Source organism: Dipodomys ordii, unplaced genomic scaffold, assembly GCF_000151885.1.
Source record: "Dipodomys ordii isolate 6190 unplaced genomic scaffold, Dord_2.0 Scaffold117, whole genome shotgun sequence".
In the NCBI taxonomy this organism is placed as follows: domain Eukaryota; kingdom Metazoa; phylum Chordata; class Mammalia; order Rodentia; family Heteromyidae; genus Dipodomys; species Dipodomys ordii.
The window spans coordinates 2913951-2932033 of record NW_012267333.1 but is presented as its reverse complement, the minus strand read 5'-3'; the positions used below and the strand labels follow the sequence as shown (position 1 = coordinate 2932033).

Sequence of the window (18083 nt, the reverse complement as noted above, 5' to 3'; positions counted from 1 at the left end):
GTTAATTTGTAGGTATTTGTACACTTTCCAAAGTTTTCCTTGAGGAATTGAAGGCATAAGAGGTATATTAGATGGGTGGATTGTGAGTTCCTCTACACAGCCATTAGTTTACCTATTTACCCTATTTAGAAAACACATGAGTTTTATAGAATAAAAGTGATGTTCATTGCAGCATTATTTACCACAGCTAAGATATGGAATCAACCCAGATGCCCCTCAGTAGATGAATGGATCAAGAAAATGTGGTATATATACACAATGGAATTCTGTGCTTCCATCAGAAAGAATGACATTGCCCCATTTGTTAGGAAATGGAAAAACTTGGAAAAAATTATATTAACTGAAGTAAGCCAGACCCCCAAAACATAGGCTCTATAGTTTCCCTCATTTGTCACAACTAGTATATGCCTAGGATAGTCCTGGCAGAGAATCATAATAGCTCAATAGCTTGTTCATATGACCATACAAAATGATGCTAATTGAAATGAACTCCAAGACATGGAAGCAACAGGTCTTTTTTTTTTTTTTGGTTGTTGACCTTTTTGTCACCAACATTCCATATCTAGTTATTTCTTATTTTATTTTAATTTTCTTTTTTTCTTGGTTTATCCCTGGCAATCACTGTCTTTGATTCTGGTACCCTGAGTCTTATATATACATTTATCTGATCTGGGAAAGGGAAGGTAAATAACAAACAAGGACAAAGGATGACCCATTGCAACAATGATACTCACAAGACATTATGTCAGAGATGAACTTTATAACTTTGGGAGGTGTGGGGAAGAATGGGGGAGGGAAGGGATAGTGGGAGAGCAGCAAAGGAGTGGGTAACAATGTCTAATAAGAAATGTACTCATTACTTTACTCATATAACTGTAGCCTGCTTTGTACAGCATCTTTACAATAAAATAACTTTAAAAAAAAAAAGACTTGAGCTGGATGCCAGGGGCTCATGTTCAAAATGCTAGTTCTCAAGAGACAGAGATCTGGAAGGTACAGGTTCAAAGCATCCCAGGCAGAAAAGTGTATAAGACTTTGCTTCTTATTAAACAGAAAAATGCTAGACAGGAGGCATGGCTCCATGGTATAGCACCATCTGTGAGAAAAAAAAAAAGCTGAGCAAGAGCTAAAGGCTCTGAGTGTAAGCCCTATTGTTGGGACACACACACACACACACACACACACACACACACACAGTGAATTGGTTAAACTAAATTGAATACTGATTTGAATTGTAGCTAATACTCTAAGTGTGGTTTTAGTGAACAATTTACACATCCCCTGTTATTTAAGGCACAGTTCTTTTGATCTATCAAAACTTTATCTTAGCCCAGCACCAGTTGCTCATACCTTTAAACCCAGCTGTTCAAGAATCTGAGATCCATAGATCTTGGCTTGAAGTCAGTCTGGTGAATAAAAGTCTGTAACTCCATCTCCCTTTCTCACCCGCCATAAAAGCAGCCAAAAGACAAGCTAAAAGTATGACTCCAGAATGCCAGCCAGGCAATCAGGAGACCCTGAGTTCAAAACAAAGTAACAACAACCACAACAAAGCAGTTATCCTTATTAATAAAGCTGTGCAACTTCAATTTTTAATAAGAAAAGCTAGCAATAGATGTTAACTATCCTACCATAGCAAAAAGGTCATTTTCCCAGACATAAGCAGGAATATAGTTCTGAGCTATTGAATTCCATCCTCCCATTGATAATATTTCAGAACTTACACTGATTACCTTATGTTGATTGAACTTAACTAGCACAAATCAGCAGCTATTCTAATATTTTTAACTAAGGCTGGACTGTCTCTACCAGGAATTATAGCAACAAATCTATTGAATTACTAGTTAGATTGCTCTCTGTCCTCTTTTGTTCATCTTGTCTAAACAGTATTTGACCTTACTACCGAGAAGAAATTAAAGTATAAAATCATAGTGCAGATATAGAAATGTTCTTTGGGAATAGAGAAGATGTTACAGAACTTGCTTGCTGATTCAGTTGATTGAAAAATTGCATCTTGTTTCAAGCAGGACTATTAGCATTAAGAGCCTTCAGGAAAGAAGATTTAAATAATCTATCAGGAAAACACTATAACAAACTGAGATGTTTACTGAAGGCAAATAGTGAAATATACTAACAGTGGCAGTCAGTAGATATGAATACCATTTGAAATGACATGACAAGTTAAATACATGGAGTAAGACAATTATAAAGAGTACATAGTTACTTTGTTATGAATGTGTATATAAATCAGAATCAAATTAGATTTCCTTCATCATATCCCATTAGAGCAATAAAAAGATATCTAGACATAGCTTTCAAGGATTCACATTCTTCATTGGAAAGATAAACAAGAAACAAGTAAGCAAATATACATTAGATAAGGATTCATACAGTCTATGAAGAACAAATGACATAAAATGAAGGAAGAGTTTTCATGGTGAGTGGAAAATGGAAAATGTATAAAGGCGATTAGGGAAGGAATCCAAGACAGGATTACACTTCATTAGACATATGAATAGAATGAGATCATTCCTCATAGGGAGCAGAAAGTACAAAAACCCTGAGATATAAGCATAGAGTTATGAGAGCATCAGTAAAGTTTGAGAATAGAAGAAAAAGATTGTGGAAGTGCCAACAGAGTGTAAATGCAGTAAAGTAAACATAGAAAAGTTAATGTTCACAATCAAAGTATTGAATTAAAATTTACAGCAGCAGTAGTTTCTCTACTATTTAATCTGCCAGAGGATAGTGATATATAAATGTGGTAATCATGCTTTCCTTCTTCAATTTATGGTATGATATTTACAGTACATATAACATACTCATCTTCCACATATGATAACTTAGCCATTTTATCTGTTTGAAAATTAAAATATGAACATGCCACCTGTTTAAATGTTCCAGGAAGATAGAAATATTAATTTATATAAGGTACCAGAGTTAGGTATCTCTTGTTAAAAAAGAAGCACATATGTCCTCATATATATATATATGTATATATATACATATATATATGTATATATATACATATATATGTATATATATATATGTATATATATACATATATATCATATTTTCATTCAAATTAAGACTCTTAGAATAGTAAGAAAAGAATGAAAATACATCACATATAAATATATATTTCATTACCCAAATAAACATAAGTCTGTTATTCTGGTTTCTCCACCAAAACGGAATCAATAGAATGGATTTGTCATTGTTTCTCTCTTTTCTATTTAATGGAAAAGTTTGGAGAGTACTGCTGTTAGGTCTTCATCAAGGCTTCATAGAACTATCAGGTCCCAGATTTCTTCTTATTGGGAAGTTATTTACTACGGTTTCCATTTCCTTCATGAAATAGAAATCATTTTTAGTAGACCTGGTGTTTGAACTCAGGGCCTCACATTATCTACACTGGCTCTCTACCACTTGAGCCATAACACTTTATTGTTTCAGTGGCTTTTTGAAAGAGTTTCATATTATTTTGCCAGGTCTAACTTTAGACTGCAATTCTCCCAGTCATTCTTCCATGAAGTTAGACTACAACTGACTTATTGGTTGAGAAGGAATCATACTAATTTTTTTGCCTGAACTGACCTTGGACTGTGATCCTCCTTATTCTTGCCTTCCAAGTAGCTAGGATGAAGCAGAAATAATTTAAGGTAAGCTTTGGAAAACTTAGAATAGCTTAATCCTACCTGATGGAGAATGCGAGCGTATTTAAAATGAGATTCTAAAGCTGATTTTAAGATTTCAGACTGACTCTCCAGGAGTGATTAATTTTTTCTCTTCCAACAAACTGGTAAGCTTCTGTGTTCCATGTATGAAGTGTAACTCATACAAAACAGCTATACATACTGTAAGTTTCTTAACAATGAATGATACATTCGTGAATTTTCTTAAAAACTTAACAAATTGTGAAATAAATGCCCATGCTCCCATTACAGAGAGTTAGCAGTTGTCAGTAGACAACATGACAGTTTCTGCAAAGTATAAATAAAAGTTCAGAAAAATAACATTCTAACTACTGTTATTGTTCTTTTTACTATGTATTTGCCTAAGTGGGAGACATCAGATCAAACTATCCATCAAAGTAAATCAAAAGACACAGTTTTGGTCCTAAATAATCATTATTTTTATAATTTTAAATAACTTTTTATGACATTAAGTGATTTCATAAATTTTACAAATTTCACAGTATTGTGGGATAGTGATATTTATTTGAAGTCACAAACACATTTGAACCTTCACAAGGCAAATTGCTATTATCATGGTCCATAATGTTTGTGAATTCTATGAGCTTTGACAATACAACTATTTCTTCCACATCGGGTACTATGTAGATTTCTTTCCTTTTGCTTAGTGCAAATTAACATTCTTGAAATGCATTTTAACCTTTACCTTCAACTCATACTATGAGAGCAAACAGAGAATGCATGCCTACTACTGTGCTAAAGTAATTCTTGTGAGGTAAACAACTTAGAAAGTTCAGCTTCTGCAGAGCTCTGAAGAGTGAATAGAAAAGTAGATTTCCCCCAAACAAGCCAATGTTATTAAATTTCTTTATGTTCTATTATTATTATTATTATTATTGTATTATTACATTTCTTAAAAATAAACATGTAAGGGGCTGGGAAGGTGGTTCAGTGGTAGAGTGGTTGCCTTGCATGCATGAGGCCCTGGGTTCACCGGAAGTGGTGCTGTGGCTCAAGTGGTAGGGCGCTAGCCTTGAGCTGAAGAGCTGAGGGACAACACCCAGGCCCAGAGTTCAAGTCCCACAACCGACCAAAAACAAACAAACAAAAAGTAAACATGTAAATAAATACATAAAGTTTAGAATTGCACAGATCATCCATTGAAATTTCTCAAATTCATGTCAGGTAACCTTCTATTATCACAGATTTATTCCTCTGCATCTTGGTACAAATTGTTTCTTCAATGCCATGATTCATAGAGTGATTGATTGTGCTTATTAATTTGAACTGTTCTTCATCGGTTCTCTTCTTGTCATGCCACAGAATCTTTACTGATCGCCAGATGCAATCAATGGAGAACAAGAGCAAAGGGGCACAGTTTATTCAGCTAGAACTAACCAGTGACCCAGCCTGTGGGCTCCCCTCCTAATAAACTTCTTCTTTATCTATGTTGTTACTCTGGTTCAAAAGGTGGGAATGATTCTATTAACTGTCTTGGATTCTGGGCTCCACACTCTTATGTATTTTTGCCCTTGGTAGCTTGTCTTTCATGGATCTTTTTGGTTACTCTTCAGCTCTCACTTCAAAGGTCTTGGCTGGACCCATTATGGGAGACAGAGTCATAAAATACAATGCTGCTGCTGTTGAAACATTTTGTTTTTAGCCTTTGCTGCTTCAGAAAATTAGCTTTTGGTCTCACTGGCCTTATGATCACTACGCAGCAATATATAAACTCCTCCATTACCACCATCATGACAACTAATGTGTGTTTGTGTCTGTGGTAGGTTCCTATGTCTGTGGTTTCTTGAATGCTTCTGCTTTTATTGGGAGCACATTCAGTCTGTCCTTCTGTAAGTCTAATCTGATTCATCTGTTTTTCTGTGATCTTCCAGGACTCATGATTCTTTCTTTCTCTGTTAGACATATTAATGATCTATTTCTTACTCATTTAGTCAGCTTCAATACTTTTATTGCCCTCACAGTAATCTTAATATCCTACATGTTCATTTTTTTAAATATCTTTATTGTCAAGTTGATGAGCAGGGGGTTACAGTGACATAAGTAAGACAATATGTACTTTTCCTTTTAAACACTGTTACCCTCTCCCTCATTTACTTCCACTTTCCCTTCCCTGCTGCCCTCCCCCAGAAATTGTATAGTTCATTTCCAACATAGTGACTGGTGAGTGTCATTGTTGCATTAGTTCATCCTTTGTCCTACTGTTTCTGTGATTCCCTTTCCATTCCAAAAATGGAATGGATTTATATACATGACAAAGGGTACAGAAAACTAGAACAAGAGAGAAAAAAAGAAATAACTGAACAAAATAAGAACCTCTTGTTTCCAATTCTTGAGGTTCATGTTGATAGACTTCTACATATGGTCCTATGCACTTAGTAATTGGGCTATTGAGATCCCCTTTTAAGAACATCCTGGACATATTCTCATTATTACAAATGAGGGAAACCATGAACCTTACTTTTCTTTGGGCCTGGCTTACTTCACTTAATATGATTTTTCCAGGTCTTTCCATGTACTTACGAATGGGGCAATGTTGTTCTTTCTAATGGAAGCATAGAACTCCATTATGTATGTGTGTGTATATATATACATATACATATATATTTATACACCATATATTCTTAATGCATTCATCTACTGAGAGGCATCTGGGTTGCTTCCTTACATGATCATTTTTATCATTATGTTAAAGAAACTGAAGTATGTTTTGAATGGGTGGGAGGTAGTCAGTGAGAGGGTGAAGATGAATAGCAAATGGAATAAACAATGGATGATATGGTCATAAACTTCATCTCACTTATGTAGAAAAAAGTGGGAAACTTGATATGACTTGAGGGAGAGTGGACAGGTGGGGGAGGCAGGAGGAATAGAAGAGGGCACCTTAATCAAGCTGCATTATAATCATAAATGGACATGGTATACTGTAACCCTCTTGTATAACAATTTGGAAATAAAAATATTTCTTTAATATTTTTAATATTTTAATAATAATCATAATAATATTTTAATAATATTTTTAATATTTTAATATTTTTAATATTTAATAAGGGGGCTGGGAAGGTGGCTCAGTGGTAGAGTGCTTGCCTTGCCTGCATAAGGCCCTGAGTTCGATTCCTCAGCACCACATAAGCAGAAAAAGCCTGAATGGTGCTGTGGCTCAAGTGGTAGAGTGCTAGCCTTGAGCTAAAGAGCTGAGGGACAGCGCCCAGGCCCAGAGTTCAGGCCCCACAACCAACAACAACAAATAAAAGTCAAATAGAATGTGCATAGACACATAGAGTTGGATTTATTATGAGCGTGGGCTCAGGTGATGGTCAAAGTCATGAAGCCTTGTCCTGTGCTATCAGGAAGGCAACTGGTGTGATTCATTTTGAAATCAAAGACCTGAGCATCGAGGCAGTGAGATGGGACCCAAGTCCATCTTGGGAAGCAGGAACTTGAAAGTCAGCAGTTTTGACTTTTGAGAGATTGAAAAGGCATGTTTCACCCTTTCCAGACTTTATTTTACATTAGGTGAGTTCTCCATGTGGTTACAGAACAGCCACTTGCATTACTAAAAGGTCTTATTCAGAAAGTTCCTTTTAGAGCCATTCACACAGTGACACATGTAAAAATAGTTTACTGCTGATCTGGGTAACTTATTTTTGTTAGTTGTGGGAATTGCACTCAAGGCCTGGGTGCTGTCGCTGAGCTTTTCTGCTCAAGGCTAGCTAACATCTTATTACTTCGAACCATAGCTCCACTTCTGGTTTCCCAGTGTTTAGCTGGAGATAAGAATCTCACAGACTTTCCTTCCCCAGGCTGGCCTCAAACCACAAGATTCTCAGATCTTAGCCTCTAGAGTAGCTAGGTTTATAGAGCGAGCCACCAGGACCTGGCCTGGCTCTCAGTCAAATTACCCCATTCATGTAGCCACCATGAACAGGCACATTACTTTCTGGCAAATATTCACATCCATTTATGCTCTTATGGCCCTTATGTGCAGTTCTTCTATTCGGAGGCTTCTTTATGTATTTGCTTATGCAAATTGTCATTGACACGAAAGAAGAAATTATTTAAGACATCAATATAGTCAGTAAGGATTTGCAGAAACAAAGCTATTAGGCAGTCATTGAATATACCTAAACATAATGTTAAGTTTCATGCAAACAACAAGCAATTGCAGAAATAAACAGCACTTCAGAACCCTGAATTAATTTAGTACAGTTGTTAAACTATGACTCATTACAGTGAAGAGCAGAGAGAAATTAATACAGGTATTTTGTCTTTTAAGAAATTAAAAAAACAATCAAAATCATATTCCTTTGAAAACTATCTTTGTGAAAGTGTTCTTGACCTCTTTGTTCCTCAGGCTGTAGACCACAGGGTTGAGCATGGAGATAACCATAGTATAAAACACAGATGAAATTTGGTCAGTGTCCATGGAGTGACTGGAACTGGGCTGTAAGTACATGAACATAACAGTGCCATAGAATATGAAGACCGCAGTGAAGTGGGAGGAACAGGTGGACACAGCCTTCCCGAGTCCGGAAGCTGAGCCCAACTTCAGGATGGTGATAAAAATGGTCATGTAGGATACCCAGATTACAAGGAGAGCAAAAAAAGATGTTGAAGCCAGCCAAATAAATAACAAGCAGTTCGTGAACATGACTATCTGAGCAAGATATAAATGTGACAGCTGGAATATCACAGAAAAAATGATGAACCACATTGGTCTTACAGAAAGAGAGACTGAATGCATTACCAGTGTAGATGCAGGCATTCAGTAAGGCACAGCCATAGCATCCTATGATCAGACATGCGCACACATTTGTTGTCATGGTGGTGGTATAATGGAGGGGCCTACACACTGCTGCATAGCGACCATAGGCCATGGAGGCCAACAGATAATTCTCTGCAGTTGCACAGGTTGTAAAAAAGAACAACTGGGTGGCACAAGCATTGTGGGAAATGACCTTGTCTCCCATAAGGAGCCCAGACATGACCTTGGGAGTAACAGTAGTAGAGTAACAAAAATCCACTAGAGGGAGGTTACCAAGGAAAAAGTACATGGGGGTGTGGAGACGAGAGTCTGTAAGAATCAGTAGGATCATCCCCAGGCTCCCAACCACAGTGATAAGGTAGATGAAGAAGAAGGTTATAAAGAGAGGGACCTGCAGGTGTGGGTCATTGGTCAGTCCAACCAGGATGAACTGCTGTGTCCCTTCTGTCCCGTTCTCCATCAGTGCTACCTGAGAAACTCTAGAAAAAGAACATAGTGATGACACACTGGGATTGAAATTAGAAAACACATGATGTAGGTTCTATAGAATAAGCATTGGCTTCAGAATCAGACTGAGTGCATCCATGGTATGCAGTTATGGACTGTGGAGCTTGAGAGATTTCAATGAATCATGCAAATATTATAAATGTTTCTTCATTGAAGCGAGATACAGTGCTTAGAAACATTGTGAACAAGACTCGTGTGGCTCAAGCCATCTGCCAATTTAGACAACACAGGTGGTAGAATTTTTGGAATGTTTTCATTGTTCCTGCTGAACAGTGTTAAGAATTTGACTTGATTTTTGATTAATACAAAATATAGAACATTCGAGGTAGATTAAAGTCATATTTACAGAAATGAGATGCCACTTCTGTCATGGACATATTTTAACACTCAGCATACGTTGAGTGGGTCCCACATCAAATGTATGTGATGATCCAAATGAATTTAAACCAACTTAAATTTCATTGAATTGCACTCTCTATCAGAATTCTCATTTTTAGTTCAATCTCAATCTTTGGGAATATCATCATAGGCTAAGGTAGCAATTTAATTTCATTCATCATATATTTTCCTCTGGTTAGAGGTTAAATACGATCAAGCAAATAAAACCCCTAAGCAGGAATTGATCCCTCCACCAATAATGAAGGAATACTAAATGAAATATCCAACTCTAAATTACATTTGAACTTTTGCCCTCACACTTGTATACCTTTATAAAGTTATCTTTAAGTAGCTGTACAAAAAATCTTATGTTTTCAATACCAGCATATCTCTCCATGTTGACAATGACATGACTAAACTACTAAAATTTTAATGAAGGTAAAGGATTTGCCCATTGAATCAGACAGCACAACTCTTCTCTATGTATGTTGTCAGGTAATAGGTAAGTATTCAACCTGCAGAGAAAAATCGGATTACTGGAACACCATCAGATATGTCAGACATAAAATATACTTTCAAGTATATTCAACCTGCAGAGAAAAATCAGATTACTGGAACACCATCAGATATGTCAGACATAAAATATAAGTTCCTGAAAAGATGCATATCAACATTTCCATTTATCACCTAACACTGGCACTAACATTCTGTGCTTCAATATTACACTCCAAAGTGTAATATTCAAGTAATAAGGCCAACTTTGAGTCTCTGTGAGAAATAAACAAGAAAATACAAGCAAAAAGAAAGATACAGAACCCTGATCAGTGTCACACATCCATGTTATAATTAGGACAAGATAACCTTGATATTTATTGATTCAGACGAGATGCTGATGTGGAGAGGTTTAGTTCTGGGTAAGGTTCTGTGTGAATTTTTTCTCCGGCACTAGAAGTACTGAAGTTGTCTGTCCTTTCCTGTATTCCTCAATCTGTTCTTTGCCCAATCATGACCACTGCTTTGCAAATTTCATGTGGGTCATTCTTAGCAAAAAATAAATGTATTTCTTGAAATTCATCATTTAGTATAGAATAAAGGTTTTTTTAAATTTTATGTTTCTTTCATGAATCTCATGACACAGCCAAATCACAGATACCAGGAGTCACCCAAAGTTGCCAGTTTATGAGCTTTCTGTGTGTTTTTAAGACCACAAGTTCAGATGATAAAATATTTTGTTTGAATCTTCTTGTGTAATCACAATACTTATCATTTCCTCTTTGACTTGAAACATTTAGAATAATATTCTCTCATCTAACAAGTTTTCCCTATCCCTATTTTCCTACATTCTTGGTCATTTCAATTGATGAGCCTTCTCTTTAAGACATATGTTTGTCTTGTGAATTGCCTTGTCAGCCAGTCAGGCCACCATCTCTGATGAGCCACAATACATGTAGACTGGACCACCTGGAGCCTAGGGCATTGGCAAGGGACTTACACAGATGCAACTTCAGATACTCAAGTCGAGACATATATGTCCTCACCTGTACCTGCCTACTCAGATTCATATATACATGCTTAGCTTCCCCTGGTCTAGGAGAAAATTAGAGGAAAGAATATCACAAGGCAAGATTCAGGGGTGAGAGGAGGAAGGGCTCTCCTCAGCCCATAGAGAGAGTAATGTGTCTACTCTCTCTCCAAGGAGGGAGATTTAGAGGAAGAGCAGAACTATAATGGCCGCTCTATTCCTGGATGGACAGGCATAAAAGCAGAGGGCAGCACTAGCTTTCCCAGCACTCTCCAGCATGCTCAGGAAATCACTGCACATGGAAATTTTGCAATGCTACATCAACCTGAAAGTCCGTGACACACACACTGACTCTCAGAAGGAATGAATATTAAGTTGCATGATCACTGTCAACATGCATTGTATTCTGCAACCAATGAGAGGTTATGGAGTGGAGTGTGTGTGTGCTGTATAGTATTATTATTGCTTTACCAGTAAGCACACTGAGGATCAGCGAAGGTATGCAAACCTCTAAATTTACACAGGTAGTATCAGAAAGCTACCATCCAAGAATAAGCAAGGCAAAAATGTTGAAATTCAATTTGAAGAACATTCCCCCCTTCCTCTTGCAAAGTTTTTCAGAGTGAAGAAGGATCATTTCACTATTTGAAATTTTGTGATTTGGAACATTTTTTAAAAATCCAACTGAGGCCGGGCGCTGGTGGCTCACGCCTGTAATCCTAGCTACTCAGGAGGCTGAGATCTGAGGATCGCGGTTCAAAGCCAGCCCGGGCAGGAGAGACGGTGAGACTCCTATCTCCAATAAACCACCAGAAAACCGGAAGTGGCGCTGTAGCTCAAGTGGCAGAGCGCTCGCCTTGAGCTGAAGAGCTGAGGGACAGTGCCCAGGCCCAGAGTTCAAGCCCCACGACCGACAAAAAAAAAAAATCCAACTGAATCAAAACAAAGTAAACAAGATAAAAGTCACTAATCAAACAAACACAATCTACCCTACTTTCATTTGTATTTGGGGGAAAAGAATATGATTTATCATGTGAATCTCTAAAGCCACTCTGATAGACTTTTTTCATTTATAATACAGACTTACTACAGAATTTTTAATCTATTTAAAAAAAATTATAGTCCTTTTCTCTGTCATGATTGATACTTAATAAGGTATTACTTTTGAAATTCAGAGTCTTATCATTTTTGTATGAGAAAAATCATGCAATCATTCAGAACAATCAATCTGAAATTAGCAATGGCATACTTCATAATTTCTATTAGAGGAGCATTCTCTCATACTATGGTCAAAAGATCCCACCATCTCCAAAGCTGGGGAAGACATCAACGTGGACCATGGTTCTGAACCTACCATGGTTTCCTTCTGCCCTTATAAGAATGACTTACCTTTTTATGAATAAGAAAGAAACACAGAGAGAGTATTCTCTCACACAATCCACATTGCTGATGGTATCTGGAAATGCCAACTACAACAAGCCTCATGAGGAGTTCATTGTTTAAATGTCATTAAATATCATCTTCTCTCCAGATACTTTCCCTGACCATGATTGAAGGCACAAAACTCACTAACATTCTACCTGATACCTAATCACCTTCTAGTAGCTCTATTTCTTAATGTAATCAAATTTCACTTGAATTGTTTAACAAACATACGTGAAGCTTCACTTACAACCACTCAGATTCTTTAATTAAAAGTATATCATTTGTTGTATACAATAATAGTATTTCTGGGTCTGTATGAACAAATAATATTGTGAATACAATGCTGTCTTTATTATTTGAAATGAAGTTAGTAGTGCTTTGAAATCTATTTAAAATTTTGTAAATGCAGAAACTTTTGAACCAATCCAGAAAACTCATGCTTCAGATCCTATTCCTGACCTGGGTACAGGTGACTCACATTTATAATCCCAGCTACTCAGGAGCCTGAGATATAAGGATTGTAATACGAAGCCACCCTGAACAGACCATGAGACTCTTACCTACAACTAGCCACCAAAGAAACTGGAAGTGGAGCTATGGCTCAAAGTGGTACAGTGATAGCCTTGAGCAAAAAGCCTAAGGTAAAATGTCCAGGAACAGCACCCAGCCCTGAGTTCAAGCCCTAGGACTGGCACCAAATGAAAACAAAGTGGACAAAAAAAAACTGAACATGTATAAAGGGAAAACGTGTAGATAGAGAAAATAAAATAACTTCTCATGTGTATTTCTCTCTAGAATTCATGTGTATCTCACGCAAGACCATCACTAATGTTTCAAAGATTTCTTTACAGGCTGGGAAGGTGGCTCAGTGGTAGAGCGCTTGCCTCGCATGCATGAGGCCCTGGGTTCAATTCCTCAGCACCACATAAGCAGAAAAAAAAAGCCAGAAATGGCGCTGTGGCTCAAGTGGTAGAATGCTAGCCTTGAGGTGAAGAGCTGAGGGACAGCGCCCAGGCCCAGAGTTCAGGCCCACGACCAGACCCAAAAAAATAAAAATATTTCTTTACTTATGCAACTGAATTCAAAGCTTAGTTTCTTGAGTCAATAGATATATAATAGATGATGATGGATGGGTGGATGGGTGGATGGACAGATAGATATAGTGTTGCCATCATAATGAAATTCATCAACTGTTGTTTGAAAAAGGGTAGAGGAAGGAAGTAAAAATGGATGCATGGTGGAGGAAGTGAATGTACTCAAAGTGCAATGTGCTCATGTATAGAAAACCACAATAACACCTCCCTATATTACAAATGAACACTAGGTCCACGTGAAGCTAACTAAACAGTCCACTAAAACCATAAACATTAGTTTGTCCTGAAAACAATTTTTGTGAATGCATTCTTGACCTCCTTGTTCCTCAGGCTGTAGACCACAGGGTTGAGCATGGGGATGATCATAGTATAAAACACGGATGAAATTTTGTCAGTGTCCATAGAGTGACTGGAGCTGGGCTGTAAGTACATGTACATAAGAGTGCCATAGAAAATGGAGACCGCGGTGAGGTGAGAGGCGCAAGTAGACACCGCCTTCTGATGCCCTGCCCCTGAATGCATCTTTAGGATGGTGATAAAAATTAATGTGTAGGATATTAAGATTACCAGCAAAGCAAAAAAGATATTAAAGCTGGCTACGCATACAAGAATCAGTTCATTCACCTGTCTATCAGAGCAAGATAAAAACATGACTGCTGGCATATCACAGAAAAAGTGGTGGATCACATTGGACTTACAGAAGAACAGACTGAATGTGTCCCCAGTGTAAATGGAGGCATTCAGGAAGCCACAGACGTAGCAGCCTGTGAGCAGGCATGCACACACGTTTGCTGTCATGGTGGTGGTATAATGCAGGGGCTTACACACGGCTGCATAGCGATCATAAGACATGGAGGCCAACAGGTAATTTTCCACAGTAGCAAAACCTGTCACAAAGAACATCTGAACAGCGCAAACATTGTAGGAAATGACTTCATCTCTTAGAAGGAGGCCAGCCATGACCATAGGAGTGACAGTTGAAGAGTAACAAAAATCCACCAGAGACAGGTTACCTAGGAAGAAGTACATGGGGGTGTGGAGACGCGAGTCCAAGAGGATCAGGAGGACCATCCCCAGATTCCCAACCAGTGTGATGATGTAGATGATGAGGAAGGTGATGAAGAGGGGGACCTGCAGGTCTGGGTCACTGGTCAGTCCCAACAGGATGAACTCAGTCACTTCTGTCCTGTTCTCCATTTGGCAATGGTGATCTGACAAACTCTACACTCTCTGCAGCAATAAGTTAAAATAGAGCAGAATGATAAAGTTACTGACCCTAAATTGGAAAATATGAGGACAATATGTTTGCTTTTATCTTAAAAACATCTTCTGGTTTAAGATTTTCCAGGAAAAAAGTGGCCTTCTTAATCAATGTTTTATTGAATCTAAAGAATTAAAATTAATCTTCCTAAATTAAAAAAAATTGTATATATGTATGCTGAGGTAAACAACTCAATGACTTGATAGAAATTATTTGTTTTTATGTATGTGTCTGTCAAATTACTTCTGTGGCCAGTGAAGTGAGTGCTTCTATGTTTCTCACTTGCCAAGAGCTATTATAGAACTTTGGATGCATATGCACTGCCTGTTTTAATCAATTTTATGAATTTGATCGTTTGTTCTAATTATACAAAATATTAAACAAAGGCTCACTGATTTGATCATAGTTACACACATATGATTTCACAATATCTACTCTGTACCCATGCCAACCTTTATTCTGTGATAAGTAGTTCTTAATTCCAATAGGGCAAATTAAATTTAAGTAAAATAGAACCTCGGACAATTTACTTTTAATAAGTATCTATACCAATTTGAGCATTTGGGGTTCATCATGAAATCAGTGTACAGGTAATAATTTTATCTCCTTCACTATATATTTGCTTTTCATTAAAGGTTCAAGAATGAAGAAATAAGTCTAGGAGAATGAAATTACCCTTTTTCAAGTATAAAATGTCCACATCTAATTAACAAATTGAGGTGTATTTTACCTCCATTCCCCAGTTTTATACTAATTAACAAGACATCTTTTGCCAATGATCTGGTTAGACACACCCACTATTCAGCTGATGGTGAGTTTGACATTTGAGTCATCATAGCACGTCTATGTGTAGTAGTTGTGGTGGGTAAGCAGGCTAGGGAGACGTGTGCAGTCAACTCTGAAAGAACACATTGTGAGATATAGCAAACAGGAACTCCTACTCCTGGAAGATGTGCATGTTAGACCTACCACTTACCACTTAGGAAGCATTAATCCTAACCTACATTCCCTAAACATATTTCTATCTACAATGTAAGGATGGTAATGATGCCAACACTCAGGTATCATTGTGAAAATTAAATAGGATACTTTATTCTTAAAAATCCTAGGTACTAAACATCATACCAACTGATATGTATTTTGAGGATGGAGTAGTTTAATAGTATATATGTTAACTTGATTAAAGTGGATTCTGCCATGCGGGGCTTCATTTATGTAGTCTTGAAAGTGTTTCCCCTCAAACTCTCTGCTCCACCCTAGGGCAAGTGAGTTTATTTGTTCTTTCCAGTGACTCCTCATCTTTCCTCACTCCCAGCAGTGATTGCTGCTCCTAGATTGTACTCAAGCTGAGCTGTTTCTTTGTAACTTTCTTCCTTGAAGTCCATATTGGAACTTTAATTTTAAAAATCACTATCAACTTCTTTATCTTATTTATCCTCCTGCTACAATCAAATTTACTGAGAGCTAGACTTGAGATTCCCTCCTTAATGGGCTGTCTTTAGCTCACATATCTCCTTAAAGACTTAAAGAATAGTTTGAATCTGTTCTTAGTAAGAGTATATTAAATTTCTTCACTGGAATTGAGGAAGAATATCTTGAATATCTCCCTAACAATAATGACTACTCCATACCATTTTTCTACTAAGCCTTTGTCATTTTAAAAGCTTGCTAATGAGCACTTTTTTCATATTTTAATAAATGAATGATGACTGTTTTTTGGTAAATGGTTTGAACTCACAGCCTTGTGCTCATTCCCTCTCCCTGGTGCTTTACTGCACAAACCATGCCCCAGACTGACTTTTGCTGGTTATTTTGAAGACAGAGTGTCATGGACTTGTCTGCCTAGGCTGGCTTTGAACCATGATCCTCTGGGTCTTGTCCTCCTGCATAGCTATGATTAGGCTTAAGTCACCAGTGCCTAGCTAAGAAATGCATGACAATTTCACTATTTACTCTGTTCCACAACAGTGATAAGGACATTATAGAGAAAATGTGTGTGTGTGTGTGTGTGTGTGTGTGTGTGTGTAAGGGGCTAGGAAGGTGGCTCAGTGATAGAGTGCTTGCCTTGCATGCATGAGGCCCTTGGGTTCGATTCCTCAGCACCACATAAGCAGAAAAAGCCAGAAGTGGTTCTGTGGCTCAAGTGCTAGATAGAGCACTAGCCTTGAGCTGAAGAGCTGAGGGACAGAGCTCTGGCCCAGAGTTCAGGCCCCATGACTGACAAAAAAAAAAGATGAGGATTTGAAAAGTTATTTATATTACAAAACCATTTAGCTTGTAGAAGAGAAACTCAAGATCCAAAAGTTAAAGCCACCTTTAACCTAATCAGATGTCTAACTGCCAACATGTATAGATGTGGTAGTGATAATAAGCATTATTATTTTAAAAGTTATTTTTAAAAAGTTAAACTGCATTTCAGTGGTTTTTAATACATATAAGGACTTACCACTTTAAGAAGAATCACTTTTACCCTTTGGATTTTCTATTAGTTATGTTTGCTTATTTACCAATGAGAAGCAAATACATTGTTAATCAGATAAAATTATCACCAAATCAACAGCAACATCATATATCTTATTTTGTGTTCACATTTTAGAGAAATAAGCATGATGTTTTATGAGACTCTAAATACCTTCTGATGAGAGTTTTCACATTTATATTTCACATTCACCTCAGATTTTTAGAATGCTTTAGATGTCAAAATTAGCTTAATAACTATAAGTACCACACTGCTTTTGCAGGATGACACTTCTCACTAAAAGACTCATGAAATATAGAAAGCTTACCAGTTTCCTGAAAGAAAAAGAAATGTGTGGAACAAGAAATCCAAAATCACAGAATCAGCCATGGAGTGTTACATAAGCACTGCTAACATTATTATCATTATTAATTATCTGTGCTCCTGATCATGTACTGGTCCAAAAGACCCAAGTTTTGTAATAGAGGGAAAAATATTAACATGGCTCAGATTCTTAGTCTGCAATTCCTTCTGTCTGTTTTCTTGGAAGAATCATTTGCTTGCTTTTCATTTGCACATTAACGTTATGAAATTATATTTCTCACATAATAAAATCATGTGTGTAAGCTAACAAATAGTGGAGGTTTGCAAACCATCTTATGAAGAGGTGGTCATTTTGAAGTTAATCAATGTATGGTTTTAGTTTTCTTGGTCATAAAAGAAGTCTCATAGAAATCTTCATGTCAGAAGAACTGTAGTAGCCAAAATGATTATCACTTGGACCAAAAACTAAGAACCAATGGAGCATGACACGTATTGTACTTCTTCTAAAATGGCATTATTTTAAGTAATATTGGGACTAGAGAAGCTAACACATGGAAATCTTTAGAGAATTACAAAGACATCTAGACCTCTGCAGACTTTTCCTTTGGGAGTATCCACCCATCCTGACCTACACAT

At 37.1% G+C, this 18083-nt stretch overlaps 1 protein-coding gene and 1 pseudogene across 1 annotated transcript; both read right to left on the bottom strand.

Annotated features, from left to right (window-relative positions):
• Nucleotides 1-8010: 8010 nt before the first annotated feature.
• LOC105995309 lies at nucleotides 8011-8941 on the bottom strand (annotated as a pseudogene).
• Nucleotides 8942-9938: 997 nt separating this feature from the next.
• Nucleotides 9939-14601, bottom strand: LOC105995308 (olfactory receptor 5B2-like). The gene is made up of 3 exons (XM_013029015.1): nucleotides 13709-14601; nucleotides 12650-12716; nucleotides 9939-9953 (listed from the first exon to the last, which is right to left on the bottom strand). Exons 1-3 carry the CDS (start codon nucleotides 14599-14601, stop codon nucleotides 9939-9941), a joined length of 975 nt encoding a protein of 324 aa, XP_012884469.1.
• Between the last annotated feature and the right edge of the window lie 3482 nt (nucleotides 14602-18083).